Here is a 16,644-nt window from a genome sequence, read left to right on the forward strand (position 1 = left end):
CCACTACATTACCTGCACAATATGCTGTGTTGCTCTGCGTGGATGTGGTCCTCTGAGTGTGAGTCTGTGTGTTTATCTCCATGTGTGTGAATGTTTTTGTGTGTGTGTTTTCATACATGCACAACATGAGCGGAATAACACTGATATAGTCATTTCCAATGAATAAGATCTACAGAAACAGAGCAAGAACAGAAGTAAATGTGTTTTCTAAAAACCCATTGTGACCAACTCCGCGTCCTCTCGTCTTGTTCAGGTATGACTACGTGGAGGTGCGAGACGGTGTGGACGAGAGCGGCCAGCTAGTGGGGAAGTACTGCGGGAAGATCGCTCCCTCTCCAGTCGTCTCCTCCGGAAACCAACTCTTCATCAAGTTCGTGTCCGACTACGAGACGTACGGAGCGGGTTTCTCCATTCGATATGAGATCTTCAAGACAGGTGGGTGACCCAACATAGCTGCAGCTTCACTTGGTCCCAGCTATTTGGAATGTTACCTCACATGTTACATATAATATCAAAACAATAGACCTACAGCCACAGATATATTTCATTTTTTTATATATCACCATCAGGAAACCATTGTTATAACATAAGCTCCACATTACAAGTTAATTCCGTCTATAGTGTCATTTGCAGAAACTATGACTCACGCATACATTATGAAAACTGTAGGAATAATTCTGATAATGAGGCAAGAAAGAGCCTCTCCTGTAGTTTCATGGTTTGTTTGCGATTTAGTCAAGGCACCAGAGCATAAAATTATGCAGTAACAATATGGCATGCAATATGCTCTATTCGAAGCCAATGAATCACAGTCCCATATGTTCCATAATTGTAGCAGTTTTTATCTGGTGGCAATGATTGTACAAGAAGCAAGGGCATAATTTGCTGAGCATTGATTCAACAAGCGTTGTGTCAGATGGCAATCCACAGCAAGAGTGGGAGCAGAGTAGAGCATGTTTGGAGTATGATTGTACACACACTTCATTTGTCGCAAGGAATATATTTACCGTGATAGTCAACAACATTATCGCGAATGATCCTCATATCGTGCAGCCCTACACAAAGCATCCGCAGAGAGACACAAAATGACCGCAAAGAGACGCAAAACACGGTTCTTCCAGGAAAATGCAGAGTTTTTTTGTGATTGTTGCGGACAACAATCCTCAAAATATGCGCTTTCTTAAAATATGCGATGGAATATGCGGGATATTTATGCAATTTTATGCAATAAAATTGCGGGAACTTGCAAAAATTGTGGGAACTGTGGTTTGATGAAAAAAAGACTGTTTGTCTTGTTGCGTAGTTACGTCACTTCATAGGGACACTTCATAAGGACACTTCATAACGTCACTTCATAACGTCACTTCATAACGACACTTCATAATGCGGAAATCTGCACTTTATGCGGCGATAGTGCGGCGTATTTGAAAAAGTGTGGCCCCCACCGTAAATATGCAGACTTTGGCTGATTATGAACTGAATTCTGCGATTGCATAATCACTTTTTTCTGGAGGGGCTGAAAACAATAAGAGGAGACAGAAGCATCACAAAGTCTGTGAGGGCCCATGGGCCCATTGTCTCATAATCCACCAATACTGCCATTATAAGCAGGGCTGCACTATATAGTTTTTTCATCGTCATCGCAATATCAACTGCCACAATATACATATCGCTGCAATATATATCGATATAGACACAGAGATTTTTTTGGTGTTAGTTGAAAGAAAATATCAGCAGGAAATATTACTTTAAAGGAAACTGTCATTCTTCTTTTCTTTAGTGCCTTATATATTCAATTCGATGTTCAATTTCTTCAATAAAAGTAGGTAGGAAATGATTTCCTTTTTTATCGCAAGTAATATCGTTATTCAATATCGATATTCACAATATTATTGCTTATCACATGTTTTCCTCATACCGTGCAGCCCTAATTATAAGCCCTGGCAAGCAGGTTGAGGAGGAAGCGAATTAACCATGTGTTGTCTTCCCGTCAGCCAGCAACTTTTTGTTTTTCTGGGTGGAAATTTCAACAATTTGTGGTTGTTTTTGTCAAGATTATTCCAATTTTTTGATGTTTTTTAAATTCTGTTTTAGTCAATTTTTTTTTTTTACATGTTTTTGTCGATTTTTCCAGTGTTTTTGATGTTTTTTTTGGTAGTTTTTTTCAACATTTGTCACTTTTTCAACGTTGTTTTTTGTCAAAGTTTTTGTAAACGGGTCAAATTTGACCCGGGGACGAAAGGAGGGCCGAAGCCACTAAACAGGGATTAGGAAGTACTTTCACTGCAGTGGTATACAATCAGTGTGAAGTTCCTTCCTCAATGTTAAACTTAAAATAAGTCTTTTTTGTCATATTAGTGGGAAAGCATGTATCAGGGGATGTCTATCTTATCAGAACACAGCATCCCAGGAGGAAGAATTTCCTGTTAGCTGGCTGCCTTTCTTTGTTTGGTCTGGAAGTAGAAGGAGGAAGAGGAGGAGGAGGAGGAGGAGGAGGACATAACATATCTGGAGAGTGACTTGTAGGCAGACAGGTGCTACAGACTCCACTTTCATTAATTAACCTTAACAGCAGTCTATGGGACGGGCCCCCCGTGACCTCGGAGACATGATGAATGTCCCTGCAAGGTCCCTCCTTCCTTTTAATCTGGGCTAGTGTGTGTTATCCTGCGTGTGTTTGTGTGTCTGGGGTTGTGCGTGTCACCAGGCAGGGAAGCTGCTGGTGTGTGGCTCCATTTACCAGATCAAAGCGACACTCCACCCCGACATACGCAAACTCATCTGCACACACTCCCTGTTTTCCCTTTGATAGGCCAGTTAAATCTACTGCATTCTTCCATGATTAGCTTGGTATTTTCCAGTCTCATCTATTACCCAGGACTGATTATAAATAAGGCATGTAGGGGCCCAGTGGTGGTAGGGAAACCACTGAGCACACTCATAGGGAGCCTGAGAAATGAGGAAATAGGAAAAGAAATATGGATGCTAGTGTAGACAGAAAATAGAGAGTTGGGAATAGAGACTTGGAGCTGTGTTTTTTTGGCCTTATGGAATTTAAAGGCGAATCAGGGTTTGGGGAAAAGGGACTTCAGGGGCGTTGCTGTAGATTAAATCCAGGACAGAAGTTTTTCTTCTGGGTGTTTTGCACCTAGCGTCACCCCCCTGCGGAGAAGAGCACCACGGGTGTACCGTTGCTACCTTAGTGGATCCAGACCCTCGTTGTGCTTTGAATTCACTCCGTGTTTTGACTAGTGTGGCTCTGGCTGCCGCCAAGAACGGGGCTCTGAGATCAATTAACAGCCCTGTTTGTGAGAGAGAGAGAGAGAGAGAAAGAGAGAGAGAGAGAGAGAACCAAGCAGAAAGAGAGATTCAAAGCTTGCTGATTAGCACAGCTTATCAACAAGCAGGGTATTAGCTGGGAAAACATTGTGTTGGCTAACACATGTAACGTTAATGATGATACACAGATGCTCTGATAACGGATGGAGGAAAGGGAGGCTCGCACTTGTGCATGCCAATGAAGGGAAATACAAATAATTCAGGCTGTTTATCATTGTGATTGTAGGCGTGGGGATCACTGGGAGTCAACATCAGGGATGGTGGTGCCTCTCCTCTCAGGTTATACAAGCAAAGGTCACATGGAAGATAAATATACCCACAAAGCAAACGTGTCCACACGTGCTCCCCACAGGGATCATACGCCAACTTATTCAAGGATGTTTACATGTGCAGGTTTACCCACTTAAGCAATAAACCATGTAAATACACTTTCACACACACTTCAACACGCTGGCGTTTGTAGCCCTGGCTTTCATCAACAGTAGCCCGCGAAGTGTCTAATTGGAAGAGAACAGGTTGTTTTGCGGCTCTCTATGGCCACTTCCACATCAGTTTCTACCCCTCTTCACTCTTCAATCCCATCCAACCATCTTAATTAGCATGGGCAATTTATTTTATAGCCTGCAAATTGGCAGCCTCACTCCACTGGCTGAAGTCTGGCAAGAGACGCGCAGGAAAAGCGAGATGGTGGGGGAGAAAGAGATAGAGAGGAGGGATAAATCGGGGAGTGAAGAATATGGGAGCTGCAGGGAGCTCAAAGATTTTGCAAGCTGTTTGTGTTTGTGCGTGTCTCTGCGGAGACCTTCGACTTCCAGGCAGTAATGAACGGCGCATTAAAGAGTCGGGCAAACCACGGCCTTGACTTGATAAACAACCACCAATATGATCAAAAATTAGTAATGTCAGAGTAAACCGAGATGAGGTTGGGGTTATTACCAACCGCACTAGTCTTGGTGCTTTTGTAGAAGACTAAAAGCTGTGTTTATCTCATCGTCTGACAGTATCTCACTTAAAATCCTCAAGTGTCTCTGGGCAGATCCGTTCCTTTCAAATACACACATGCCCGCATGCACAACATATGTTTTCTCTTAGCAGCTCTGATGAGCTTAGAGCCACATCAATGCTGGCAGAGGGCCCATTGAAGTGGGTGCGGAGGCAGAGATAGTGCTCTAGTAGCCCCCCCCCCCCACACACTCACACACACACTCGCATATACCCACAAGCTCATCCCCCCTTCTCCTTCCTCTCTCAGCAGAATGACTAAGCCTAACATTATTTCATCTTCACGCAACAGCCCTGTTTATCACGTCACTGGGATGCAAGCACAGAGCACACACCTGTGAAAACACGTTCCGTGTGTGTGTGTGTGTGTGTGTGTGTGTTGGGTGGGGCTTATTAAGGGACACATTCTGCTTTCATGGACAGCACACCTAGATGGCATAGGTCACATCTGGCATGGATTCGTAATGTCATCACACACACACACACACACACACACACACACACACGCAGACCTTATGGAAACCTAAGACAACAAATCTCTTTAAGCGGAGAGGGAGCCTGTGACCCATCCACCCCCTGCCCTCCATCCCATCAGTACTGTGTCATCCCATAAACAACAGCCCGGGCACAGTAAATGCGCTTAATACCATGTCCGTTGTGCAGTGCCTCGAGGTGTGTGTGTGTAAATGTGTGTATGGGTAAATGAAAACCGGACTTTTCATCTGTTTCAGTGACTGACACGCACCAGGCTTCAGGTTAATGTTTGATTTAGTGTTGAAATAGTGAATTCTCCACCGGCAGTTAAGCCCTCTGTCCGCGTGGCGTAACGACAAGACAGAGTGAAGGGGAAAGGAGGTATGAAAGGGGGGGCGGGGGGGGGGGCAGAAATGGGGGTTGGAGGTCTGTGAACTGGGCTAATGATCAGCCGGAGAGCAACATGGAACATAAACAGTGGTGATTTACTGAGCAGTCCAAAGACAACACTTCCAGCCCCTATGGCTCCGGCCTCTAATAACCGATGTGAAGGAGAAAGAGAGAGATGAATAAATGGAGAAAAAAAAAGAGAAAAGTGGGGAAAATCGAGAGAGACAGATTTAAAAAATGAAAATAGCAAGAGGCTGTTACATTTAACGCCTGTTCCTTGGCGCAATGTTGTTCTAATGATTAATGCTTTCAGCACTTAAAGCAACAGCTGAATAGAGACATAGAGGACAAGTCATCAGGGACACTGATCCTTAATGTTGAAACCATATTTATTTAAGATTTATTTTGATCTCTAACATTTGCAAGGATTGAAATCAGATTCACATCAACCCTAACACTAAATCCTGCTGCCTTTTCTGATGTTTTCCCCCTTTTTTTGTTGTTTTTGTTACTTTTTTCGTCGTCCCCCCCTTTTCCGATGTTTTTCTTACTTTTTTGTCATTTTTTTCCCATGTTTTTTATCAATCATTCACAATGTTTTTGTCCCTTTTTCCTAATTTTTTTAACCTTTTTCTGCCATTTATGTCACTTTCTTTTATTTTATCTATTTATTTTTCAAATGCCATAAAAATGGAATAAAACGCCCGAATTCAAAGAGTGAACTGATCCTTTATTTTACTTGTAAAGCGGGTCGTATGGAACAATCCTCGTAATCGTTTTGGACATTTTGTTTGATAGAAACACAAATTTCTGACATGGGAACTTTTAGAAAATGGGTCAAATTTGACCCGAGGACAACAGGAGGGTTAAATATCCTTTTCTAAATCAAATGACTCAGCGAGCAGACCCACAGAGACAGAGCAGAAGGCTTCAATATAAACAGAGTATCCATTACTGCGGGCAGTAAATGTTTGAGCGCCTGGTTGGAGGTTGCCACTAAATGTAGTGTGCAAGGTTACATCTTTTTCTTTCTTCCAGCTTCCTGTCGTAAATTCAGCTGTTTGTTTAAAAGCAGTGTTTGGACTACTGGGTGCACTGTGGCCGAACTGTTTTTTTTTTTTTTATCTCAGATGAAATGGAACAATCAAAGTGTGTGTTTCCTCACAGCCTCACCTGCATCACACCTTTTCTATTTCAACGCCTTTTTATATTGAGGCGATACATCCGCCAGGAAAGACACCAGCCACTGGAGCAATAGAATAAAGGAGGAGCAGAGAGAAGAAGGGTCAGGGATGTTGGCATGTGGCTGACAATGGGATATATTTGTCTCCTGAAGCTCCTTGTCAACACAGATGCATGAGCACACGCCGTACCCACTGAGAAGCGTGACTGATATCACTGAATGCCTCTCACGCATATATATATATATATATCAGCACAAAGCATCCTGGGTGTAGCGATGGGAGCTGGGGACGGAAGCCCTCCCATGTGGATGCACTAGATAAAAGAGATCTGTTGGGTGATTATCTCGCCGGTGGGACCGGCAATAGTGCTCTGTCTTCTCTCCACACTCGATTTTGTCGGTGATGTTTTCGCTCTGTCCTTTTCTTGAGGGGGTAGAAACGTAGCGGAGCACCAAAAAAAACTGACAACAGGAGAGTTTGTCCTTGGCACGGCCTCAGTCATAGATGTGATGTTAGCAACTTCTCAGAAAGTTTGTGAGTCCTCTGGTAGCTGTGTGTAGGTATATGTAAGGAGATAACATAGACACAGGCTAATTACTGCTATCTAAAATGCTAGTGAACATTTGTAATTAAACAGCTAATGGAAGTCCAAACTGCCTGGGAGCTTACCCTGTACAAAAACGTCTGCTACAGAGCCATAACGTGAGCTACAAGGTAATGGAGCCTTTTATACATTGTTGTGTTTCTTTAGAAATACACAACGGAAAAAAAGAGACTTTCAAAGCTTCAGATGTAAAGTTATTCTCTGTCAAAGTGGCGCCAAAATGAATGGGAGTCAATGGAATGCTAACGGCAGGTGATGGCTTTGTAGCATTAAAATGGCGCAATAGAAGCTTAGAGAGGAGAGGCATTTTACATATTATTTTTACTAAAAGCCCCACTCTACATTTCACAAATGACATTTATTAAATAACATGTAAGACTGAACTCAATACTGGCAACACATTGTGGACTATTTGAATCAGTGTAGGCGTTAGATTGTCTGGATTTTGACTGGTTTTCAAAGGAAACCATTTCCAAAGACCAAATCTGTTCTGGTCAACTGCTGAGCGGAGATAAGAGTCATGGTGGAGCTGATGAAAAGGATGGAGAGTGGAGTTCTGAGCCAATATCCACAGGAAATTCAACACACTGACCTGAAATGCACTTTGCGGTTGTCTAGAGCACTCAGCGAATCATGGGTGCCTTTTTCAAAGAAGTGGCTCGCATCTGTAGTTTTTTTCCCCCAAAACTGTCTGACATTTCTCCACAAATACGGCGAGGTAAAGTGCAGAACTGCAGCATCCTGCAGCCCTCTTATCTCGGCCGATGCTCTCTCTTTCTCTCTCTTGACAAAATCTCTCCATTTTCCAGCGGGTAAATACAAGGGGAAGCTGTGAAATTAATGGTGCCCACTGTTCTCGAAAAGCCACACTTTAGCGGCAGCACTAAATGTCAGCTCTCTTTAGAGTCAAAACGCAGCTCGCTGTGGCTTGAAACTTGGGGAGAGAGAATATCAGCATGGCTCTCCGTCCCTTTACTCACTCCATTGGTGGACAGGCTAAAGTGGGCATGATTGTCTTGAATTAGGGGCCCAGTAAGAAGCTTGAGTGCCACATTTATTTGAGCTACAATGACTGTAGCGAGGAGGCTTTATCTAGCGATAACTCCCTGCAATTTTGATTTGGGCGGCCCCATGTGAGCCCATCACCCCGGCTGTCAGACTAGCATCAAAATGACTTTATCGTGTAAACATTTCTGCCACTAATGGCTCCAAATAATTGCCCTGAATGACAGTAGTCCTCTTTTTCCCAAGCCAGGCTTGGTAAAAATCTGGCCCAGCGCTAGTGCATGCATAGTAAACACTACTTATGTCTTATCTATCACTCCCTTAAAAAAAAAATTCCCGCAGCTGTTTTTTTTTTTTTTTTTATCACGTCACTCATTCTAAAATCCTAATCTTGTGTTTATGATGCTCTGAGAAGTGGCTAACAGAGAAATGTGTTAACGCTCCACATCAGCCGAAAGGCAACTCTCCGGGGAGCTGTGAATAAATATTTTGACTTTCCCTTGTGTGAAATTGTGAGTTTCCGTGTGAATTTGTGCGTCGTTGTATGCACAGTCATTGCCGTCGCCTTCCATCACTGACACTGTAATTCTGCCTGAGCACCACTCATATGCTTCACAGACGTGTGTGTGTCAGCGTGTGTGTGTCAGCGTGTGTGTGTGTGTGTGTGTGTGTCAGCGTGTGTGTGTGTGTGTGTGTGTGTCAACGTGTGTGTGTGTTAGTGAAAAGGACAGGTTTTTGCATAGTGAACCAAGCTGTTTGTTCATCGCTCCCCAATTCCGGTGATTGAAGCCTTTCACAAATGTTTACACTCACAGTCCAGATGTTCTGGGAGTTACAGATTTAACACACACACAATGAAAAAAAGGCACTTAGAGGAGAATTGAGAGACCCAGATGTAGCCTCTAGTGAATAAAAGAACTATCAAGGTGGTCTCCTTAGCTCTGGGCTGTAAACTGCGCTCCAATCAATAGACCAGCTGGGGGGCAGAGCTTCTCAATATCCACCACACAAAGCCACCCGAAACAGATCACTTAACCAACAGTCATTCAAAAGAACCAACCCCGCCCCTTCCTCTTTGCCCGTTTCGTCTCATCTTCTCACTTGCCTTCTCGTTTCCTCCCTGCAGGCCCTGAATGCTCCAGGAACTTCACCTCCAACAGCGGTGTCATAAAGTCGCCTGGCTTCCCAGAGAAGTACCCCAACAACCTGGACTGCACTTTCATGATCTTTGCCCCCAAGATGTCCGAGATCATCTTGGAGTTCGAGAGCTTTGAGCTGGAGCCCGACCCGACTCCCCCTACTGGTGTTTTCTGCCGCTATGACAGACTGGAGATCTGGGATGGCTTCCCTGGAGGTGAGCGAGCTGAGATCCGCACAGGATATGTTTTACCTGGAATTTTAAGTGGGACAAAACAAAACAAGAGGTTTTCCATGAGAGATCTCTATTGTAATCATACACTAGTTTTCTCTTTGTTAGTAATACTATTGTGCTTTTTCATTTCTGAAACTTCCAGAAAATAACACTTGTATAAAAAAAAGGTAAAGTTGAGATCCCACTGCTTATTGAATCTGCTATCCTGTAGTGACAAGGCAGATGGTGGGTTTCAACTTAACTTCTCACTGCTTTTTCTTAGTGAAAATGAACAGGTTTACACAAACCGGGACAGTGGGCTAACTGCCTCAACCAGACTTGGCAGGGGTCCAAGAGTCTGTCAGCATGAGTGTGAACGCCTCGTCATCGCTCAACTCCTAGAGCCGCCCGCCCTTCCTTTTTCTGTCACAGGCTCCATGGATTTGTTAGCTTCTGCACATTTGAGGTCTAATCTAGGCTATGATATATAAGTTGTTCAAACAGAATTCTCTTACAGGATATGACTGTGAAAGGAATTCAAGTTCCTTGTGTTACCTTGAGAGTATTAGAACTGAACCAGCTTGGTGCTGTTGAGAGCCAACGTCTCTTGATCGCAGGGTTGAGCAAAGGCAGCAGCTCCCGTGATGATTCAGACAGCCAATAAAATATCGCCATAAAACAGCATTTGTCTAAAAAATCAGTCAGTAAGAGACAGAGGGCCCTATTTTAAGCGTGAATCGGCTGGCGCAGGTGCATTTAGGGCGTGTATGAAACCAAAAAAAGGGGTCGGTGTGCCGGCCACATGGTTCAAAAGAGTTGTACTTAGTGTCTTTGTTAATATGAGCTGTGTTTTGGGCGTAACATGCAATAAACCATTAGTGTCTTCGCCCATTCCCTTTAAACGCGTTTCTACCTTGGCGCTTTGCTATTATGATGGCGGATTTGCTAAGCAGGAAGGAGAGGTTTTCAGGAGAAGAAACTGATCTGCTCGGGCTGGAAGTGAAAGCGTGCTAGCAGATCATAAATGGCACGAGCACTACGCCACCAAAACTGGTGAATCAGGCCTTAAAATAACAATGAAATGCAGCGTTATTGACTTTAGACCAGGTTTTTGTCAGCCAATGGCGCGATCAATTCCCGTTCCCTTAAAGGTCCCACTGCAATTTCACTTAATGAGGTTTTTACTAATGTTAAAAAACCTCATTAAGTGAAAATGAACTCCTACTACTAGTAGGAGTTCCCCCAGCCTGCCTATGGTCCCACAGTGGCTAGGTATCCTGGGTATCCTGCTCTGCCTTTAAGAAAATGTATGGGTTGATCTGAAATATTGTCCCTTATGAGGTCATAAGGGGTGAGGTAACCTCCCCTTTCCCCACCCAGAAAATGTGCCCCCCCCCCCATAAGAGAGAGAGACATCATGGCTTTAAAAGGAGCAAAGTGTCAGTTGATCAAGGCCACACCCCCAGCCTCCACCTTGCCCCCCCCCCCCTTCTCTCCTCCTTAAAAGCTAGCAAGAGACTTCAGAAATAGTATTAGGGACCACTAAGGTCTATATAAAAGAGACTTCAGATACAGTATTAGGGGACCACTAAGGTCTATATAAAAGAGACTTCAGATACAGTATTAGAGGACCACTAAGGTCTATATTAAAGAGACTTCAGATACAGCATTAGGGGACCATTAAGCTCTATATAAAAGCATACAAAGAGCACCATGTCTTGGGACCTTTAAGAAAGCAATATGCCAAGAATTCACCTGAACACACCTCCCTTTAAGACCAACATGCCCATGGGCGCAAAGATGGGCACAGGTACATTTGCTATTTAAACGACGTGGGCGCTGGACTGGAAATGGACAGCTGCATTGGTCTTAAACTAGCAAAGACACTTGCGTCGGGTTTTGCTCTGTACAGCGCCGGGTGCAAGACAGGGCCCAGAGTGAGAGAGGGCACGTGGTGTTCAAAAGCAAGGCCTCCGTGGTCCAAGAGAAAGCTTTGAACTCAGCAAGAGAATTTTCTCCTGGCTATTCTAACGAGGGGTGCAGACCAGATGAAAGCTTTTTTCAAACTCATCAGGGGCTGAAAATTGAAGGAATCTTATCTAGGAGCATTCAACCTACTGGAGAACATCAGTATTCTCTGCCGTGGCATTCCGAGTGAAAGTGTAAATCACAGCGCCTTTTCAAGTGAGTTTTCCTTGAAGTTCAGTGTTCTCCACACTCACGTCTCTGTAAATTTGAATTGATCGTAGTTGACCTTTGATTCCACAAAGTATTTCCATAACTCATTTGTAGTTCTCTACTAGTGGTAGGACATACATTTCATCTGCAGGATTTGGGTTGATTAATAAAGGAGACCCGGAAAGGCTTGGAGAGCTGAGAATATGTCACAGTATTATCACATTTGAATGCATATTTTTACAAAGAAAAAGTACCTCAGGCTCTGGATTAGACACATTTCCTGTGCTATTTCCACCTTCAGAGATTTCTCACTTGTAGCGAAAAAGTATGATACAAAAGAATAAGACATAAGACACGGCGGACATCTTTTTTGTCCAAGACTTTCAAAAAAAACTGGACACTACGCTGTGTCTGACATGGCATCACACCCTCCAAGTGTTGCTTGATGTGACAGACAGCCTTGTATAAAAATAAACCATGGGAGGAAAATAGTGTGTCGGCTTTTGCCAGGTGGCTCCTGTGGTGCCTGCAGGATCAATAGTGCATTAGCACAGAAGCCTGGAGGCATGCCCGCCGTTTGGGGTGTGTAGAGATGGGAGATGTACGGGCCTAATGCATCTGGCCGGGGGTACTCGCACCTCGCTGGACAGGTGCTGTGGAAGAGCAACCTCCACTCCCTCGTCCCTCTTCCCTGAGGAATAGAGAGGCAGGCAGGATGCAGACTTCATACTGAGGCTCTTTAAAATTTCATGCACTGGGAAGTCATGCAGATAATCCGGGAGATGGCATTTTTATGTTCAGCCCATGCCAAAGCGGGTTTAAAAGCACACGTAGATTCCCACGCATACACTAGGCCACCTAGGTTACGAAGATTAACCGGATCTATCTCCCCCCCGTACTTCCCCGTGGCCGCAGCCTTTGCCTTTCATATGGGAGCTGGACTGAAAGTGGCATGTTTTGGATGACGGGAGGCCGCAGGGAGGCAGGACTGTCACTCGCTGCTGATCATAGCATTACTAATCACAGATAAGCTGCAGGTCCCTACACACCAACAGGGAACACACACTCACACATGTGCGTGGATCATAGCACACATCAGAGACAAAGGGCAAGGTCATTGGGCTGTCTTGCTCTCCCACATTTCCCTATCACTCGTTTCCCATGTTTCTCCGCCACTCTGTCTCGTCTGTCCTCCCTCCAGCTGCCATTTGCCATCCCTCCTGCGTCCCCATTCCACTCGGCCTGCTCAGTGGAACATGTCCCTCTTGTGCTTTTATCGCTCTCTCTCTTTTAATGCCTCCCTATTGTCTCTGCCCAGTCTCCTTCAACACAACTCAGCCGGCCACGGCTGTGACGCCTCAAGACCAAAGAAACGGCAAAGGAATTTACAGCCAGCAAATAGACAGAGACCGTGACCTGCCCAGACCACAGAGCCCTCTTTGCTCTTTTTGTTTCCGACAGGGAAGCAAGAATGTTGGGATTCTTTTCTTAAGCGTCTTTATGTGGTAAAGAAAAATGCAGCCGGTGCCATACCTCACTGACACTCTAGTTTTCACACCTCGGTGGGGAGGAGTTGGTAGTTAAACCCATGTGTGACATGGCTGTGACAAATATTGAGTTAACCCAAGTCTAACCCTTGTAACAATGTTTGTGCTTTCTCTCCTTTCTCTCTCTCCAGTCGGTCCATACATTGGGAGGTACTGTGGGCAGAACACCCCAGGCAGGATCATCTCCTACACGGGCATCCTGGCACTGACAATCAACACTGACAGCGCCATCGCTAAGGAAGGCTTTTCAGCCAACTTCACTGTAATCGAAAGGACTGTTCCAGAGGGTGAGCTGGCATAAAAAACAATGGAAATCAGACAGATGGAGATGTCAGGGAGGTAAAAATATATTATATATATAATATATATATATATATATATATATATATATATATATATATATATATATATTATATATATATATATATATAATATATATATATATTGAGGCAGAAATCAAAATGAAATAACAATCCAGAGAGATTTCTTTAATCAAACATCTGGATTGAATGAGCCTGAATTAGAGGGCAATAAAGTAACCCCCCGAAGAGTATTTTGAAAGTAAGAAGCAGATGTCTGCAACTGAAGCCACACATGGTCCTATCATGACGAATTCCCACACGTTTAACAGAGCTTAAGAGTTCATAAATAAACACCTCCTGTTTTTTTATTTGGGTAATGTGTTACAGTGTACAAGTCTGCCTCCCTTGGTTTACAAGCCCTATTAACACACTGTGAGCTCAGACCGACTCCAAAAGGCAACTTCCCCACCAGTGACCACCCCGGACACACACCCCTAGGGCTTTTACATCCAGCATTATCAACGCAGGGTTCGACCCCCTGACCCCGTGTTGCAAAATGCTCTGAATACATTTCATTAAGAAAGCGTAGGAGCCATAAATCTGTCCAGAGGCTAGACCACCCCAAACACACACACACACACACAGTCAGTCTTTGAATAGCAACAAAGATGGATGACATTCAACAAATCTACTAATCGTCTCCAAAAAGGATTTTGTCTTGCCTAGAGGGAAGACAGGCGCAGAGTAAACACACACACACACACACACACACACAACTCCACCACTTCACAGTAATATGCACAGTGATGACTGCTGATGTCATTTCTCTTCAGTTTCCTCCGAGTTACTTGAGTCGCTTTAATCACACATCTAAGATCAGATTGCACAAATCAACTTTTCAAATTCAACATTAAGAGGCATGGGGAAATATCTGACCCGCGATCAGTAAATATCTTCATTTACATGAGTTGCTTGGTCTTACATCACCGACCAAGGCTTAACCAATATAGGAATCAAAATCTCGAAACTTTCTCTGCACTTTTCCAGCCTTGTCCCCCTTGAATCATTCATAATCCCCTTATGCATAATACACGGTGGATTTTCTCGCCTCCGCATGGCAAAGGGAAGGGTACACTCGAGCTGAAAGCTTCTGATGGGAGGTGATAAGGTGATGAAAGGAGGGCTTGTCTTTTGTTCTTACCCCGTTTCTCCATCCACCCTCCCCATCTCGTCCAACCACCATCGTTATCTTCTCGGCTATTAGCCCCGCTTTGGTCAGTAACCCACATGATCAGATACCGTCCTTGGGCTCAAACAAACGCCTCTTTGTATGATTGTGATCCACGTCGTCTATGTGATGTGGGTCTGATTACAAAAGTCTGACAAGAAGAGAGAAAACGATGAGGGTGGAGAGGTGCGAGACAGTGTTGTCGGCCTCGCTCTAAGACTCTGACACACTTGCGTGTGTGAGCACGTATACACATGCAAGCGCGCGTTGACACTGTAAAGCCCAAATGCACACTCTGACCCGGTGACTGAGGTGTGTTAGCATAGTGGCAGATGGGGATACCATCTGTGTTAGCTCAAAGGCAGCAGCCACATAGCAGCTCCACACTGCTCCTCGTCCTGTGCGCGTGTGTGTGTGTGTGCGCGCGCCTGTGTGTGTAACCGTGAACACGCAAGCACAAGCCAAAAGGACTGTTATGGAAGTGCATCTTAAGAAGCTGGCTTGTGAACTACAGTTAGTCTCGCTTTGCCAGACCTTCCTCCACAGCACCGCTGAGGAGGGTCTGGCTAGTCCACACAGCAGTCCAGGGTGAAATAAAAATGGGCTCTGGTTTATTGGCATTTCTTTAAACCAATCACAATCGTCTTGGACAGAGCCACGGTGCCGCTGCAAATTAACCTCGGGAAGGTATATGTTCAAAAGTTGTTTTAGTCATGCAACAGAAAACTCAGATTGGAGCAAATAGTCTCGCTAGCTGTCTGGATTTACCCTGCAGAGATCTAAGGAGATCTAACCATAGTCCTCATATATCCACCGTAGTTTAAAAAAAACAAAAAATAGAAGGACGTGGAAGGTAACAAACATCCAAAGTGTGAAATCCGGCGGAATTCCCATTGCAATGGAGAAATGCCGGAAGTGGAACATCAACGTCAAGGTGCTTTAAAACCGTACCACCAGGAACAAAAAAAATGAAGTAAATAAACAATGAGAAGAATAATGGTCCACATGAATGTGTGAAAGTGTGCCTTCCCATAGCTCTGTGTTGTTGTGGCGACATTATACGACTCCTGCTCAGATCAAAAGGTCAGATCGTTCGTTCTAACTGCTGCTGCAGCTCCGTCCACACCGGTGTCAGCACGTCTGAACCCCAGGGGTCAGAGAGGTCGGCCCCAAGCTGACCCATCGAAGTCTTTAGTCCCAGAGCCCAGGAAGCCTCCGAACGGCTGCCCCACGTCAACTCAAACCAGGGAAGCTACTCCTAACATAGGCGGTTGGGCCGTTAAGTATGATATATGGCCCCAAAATACAGATACTAAACACACCTAAACTCCCCCAAGAGACCAAGAGGGCAAAAATAGTCAGTGTGTGCAAAAAAGATAAACTGCCCACAGGGAGGTGAAGGAAACAGATCCAGTCAGTGGAAGAAATGACTAGAGTGAAAGTCACTTTAACGGCTAATACTGGCTTAATCTTAGCCCACACTTAATGTTTTATGAAGACATTTTTACGTCTTAATGTGAAACACTTCCATCCGGCTTCCATTAGAAAGTAAAAAAAAAAAAAAAAGGAGAGCAACAGAAAGGATTTACTGAGGCGTTGCTGATGTGCTGTTCTTTTCCTGCGAGCAGCGCTGAGTGCCTGTCGCGTGGTGTCCTCCTCCCCAGAGACGAGCTCTCGATTCTGGGGGACAGTGAAAGCCCACGCTGGGTACATTGTGGTGCTCGGGACTCGACTGAACCGCTTTTCTTTTTTTCATTCCCTTTAGACTTTGACTGTAGCGACCCTTTGGGAATGGAATCAGGAGAGATAACATCGGACCAAATCATGGCCTCGTCCCAGTACAACCCCAGCTGGTCCCCAGAGCGCTCCAGACTCAACTACTATGAAAATGCATGGACGCCGGCCGAGGACTCAAACAAAGAGTGGATTCAGGTACCACATCCATTCTCATTAGTCTCGTTATTTGATTAAACTATTAAAAAATCTACATTAAAGGAAGTATCAGTAACTGAGGATATCTGGAGAGTAAACCATAACAGC

General features: G+C 44.5%; 1 protein-coding gene across 2 annotated transcripts in view; it reads left to right on the top strand.

Moving 5' to 3' along the window:
- Positions 1 to 16,644, top strand: part of nrp1a (neuropilin 1a) — a 66,171-nt gene that overhangs the window by 20,780 nt on the left and 28,747 nt on the right. For both annotated transcript variants that reach the window (XM_032503576.1, XM_032503575.1), the window contains exons 4-7: positions 254 to 435; positions 9,125 to 9,352; positions 13,206 to 13,361; positions 16,370 to 16,536. In XM_032503576.1, the coding sequence (XP_032359467.1) occupies positions 254 to 435; positions 9,125 to 9,352; positions 13,206 to 13,361; positions 16,370 to 16,536 (733 nt within the window). The remainder of the gene's footprint in view (positions 1 to 253; positions 436 to 9,124; positions 9,353 to 13,205; positions 13,362 to 16,369; positions 16,537 to 16,644) is intronic.

The sequence above is a fragment of the Etheostoma spectabile genome, chromosome 22 (genome assembly GCF_008692095.1).
Source record: "Etheostoma spectabile isolate EspeVRDwgs_2016 chromosome 22, UIUC_Espe_1.0, whole genome shotgun sequence".
NCBI classification, from domain to species: Eukaryota; Metazoa; Chordata; class Actinopteri; order Perciformes; family Percidae; genus Etheostoma; species Etheostoma spectabile.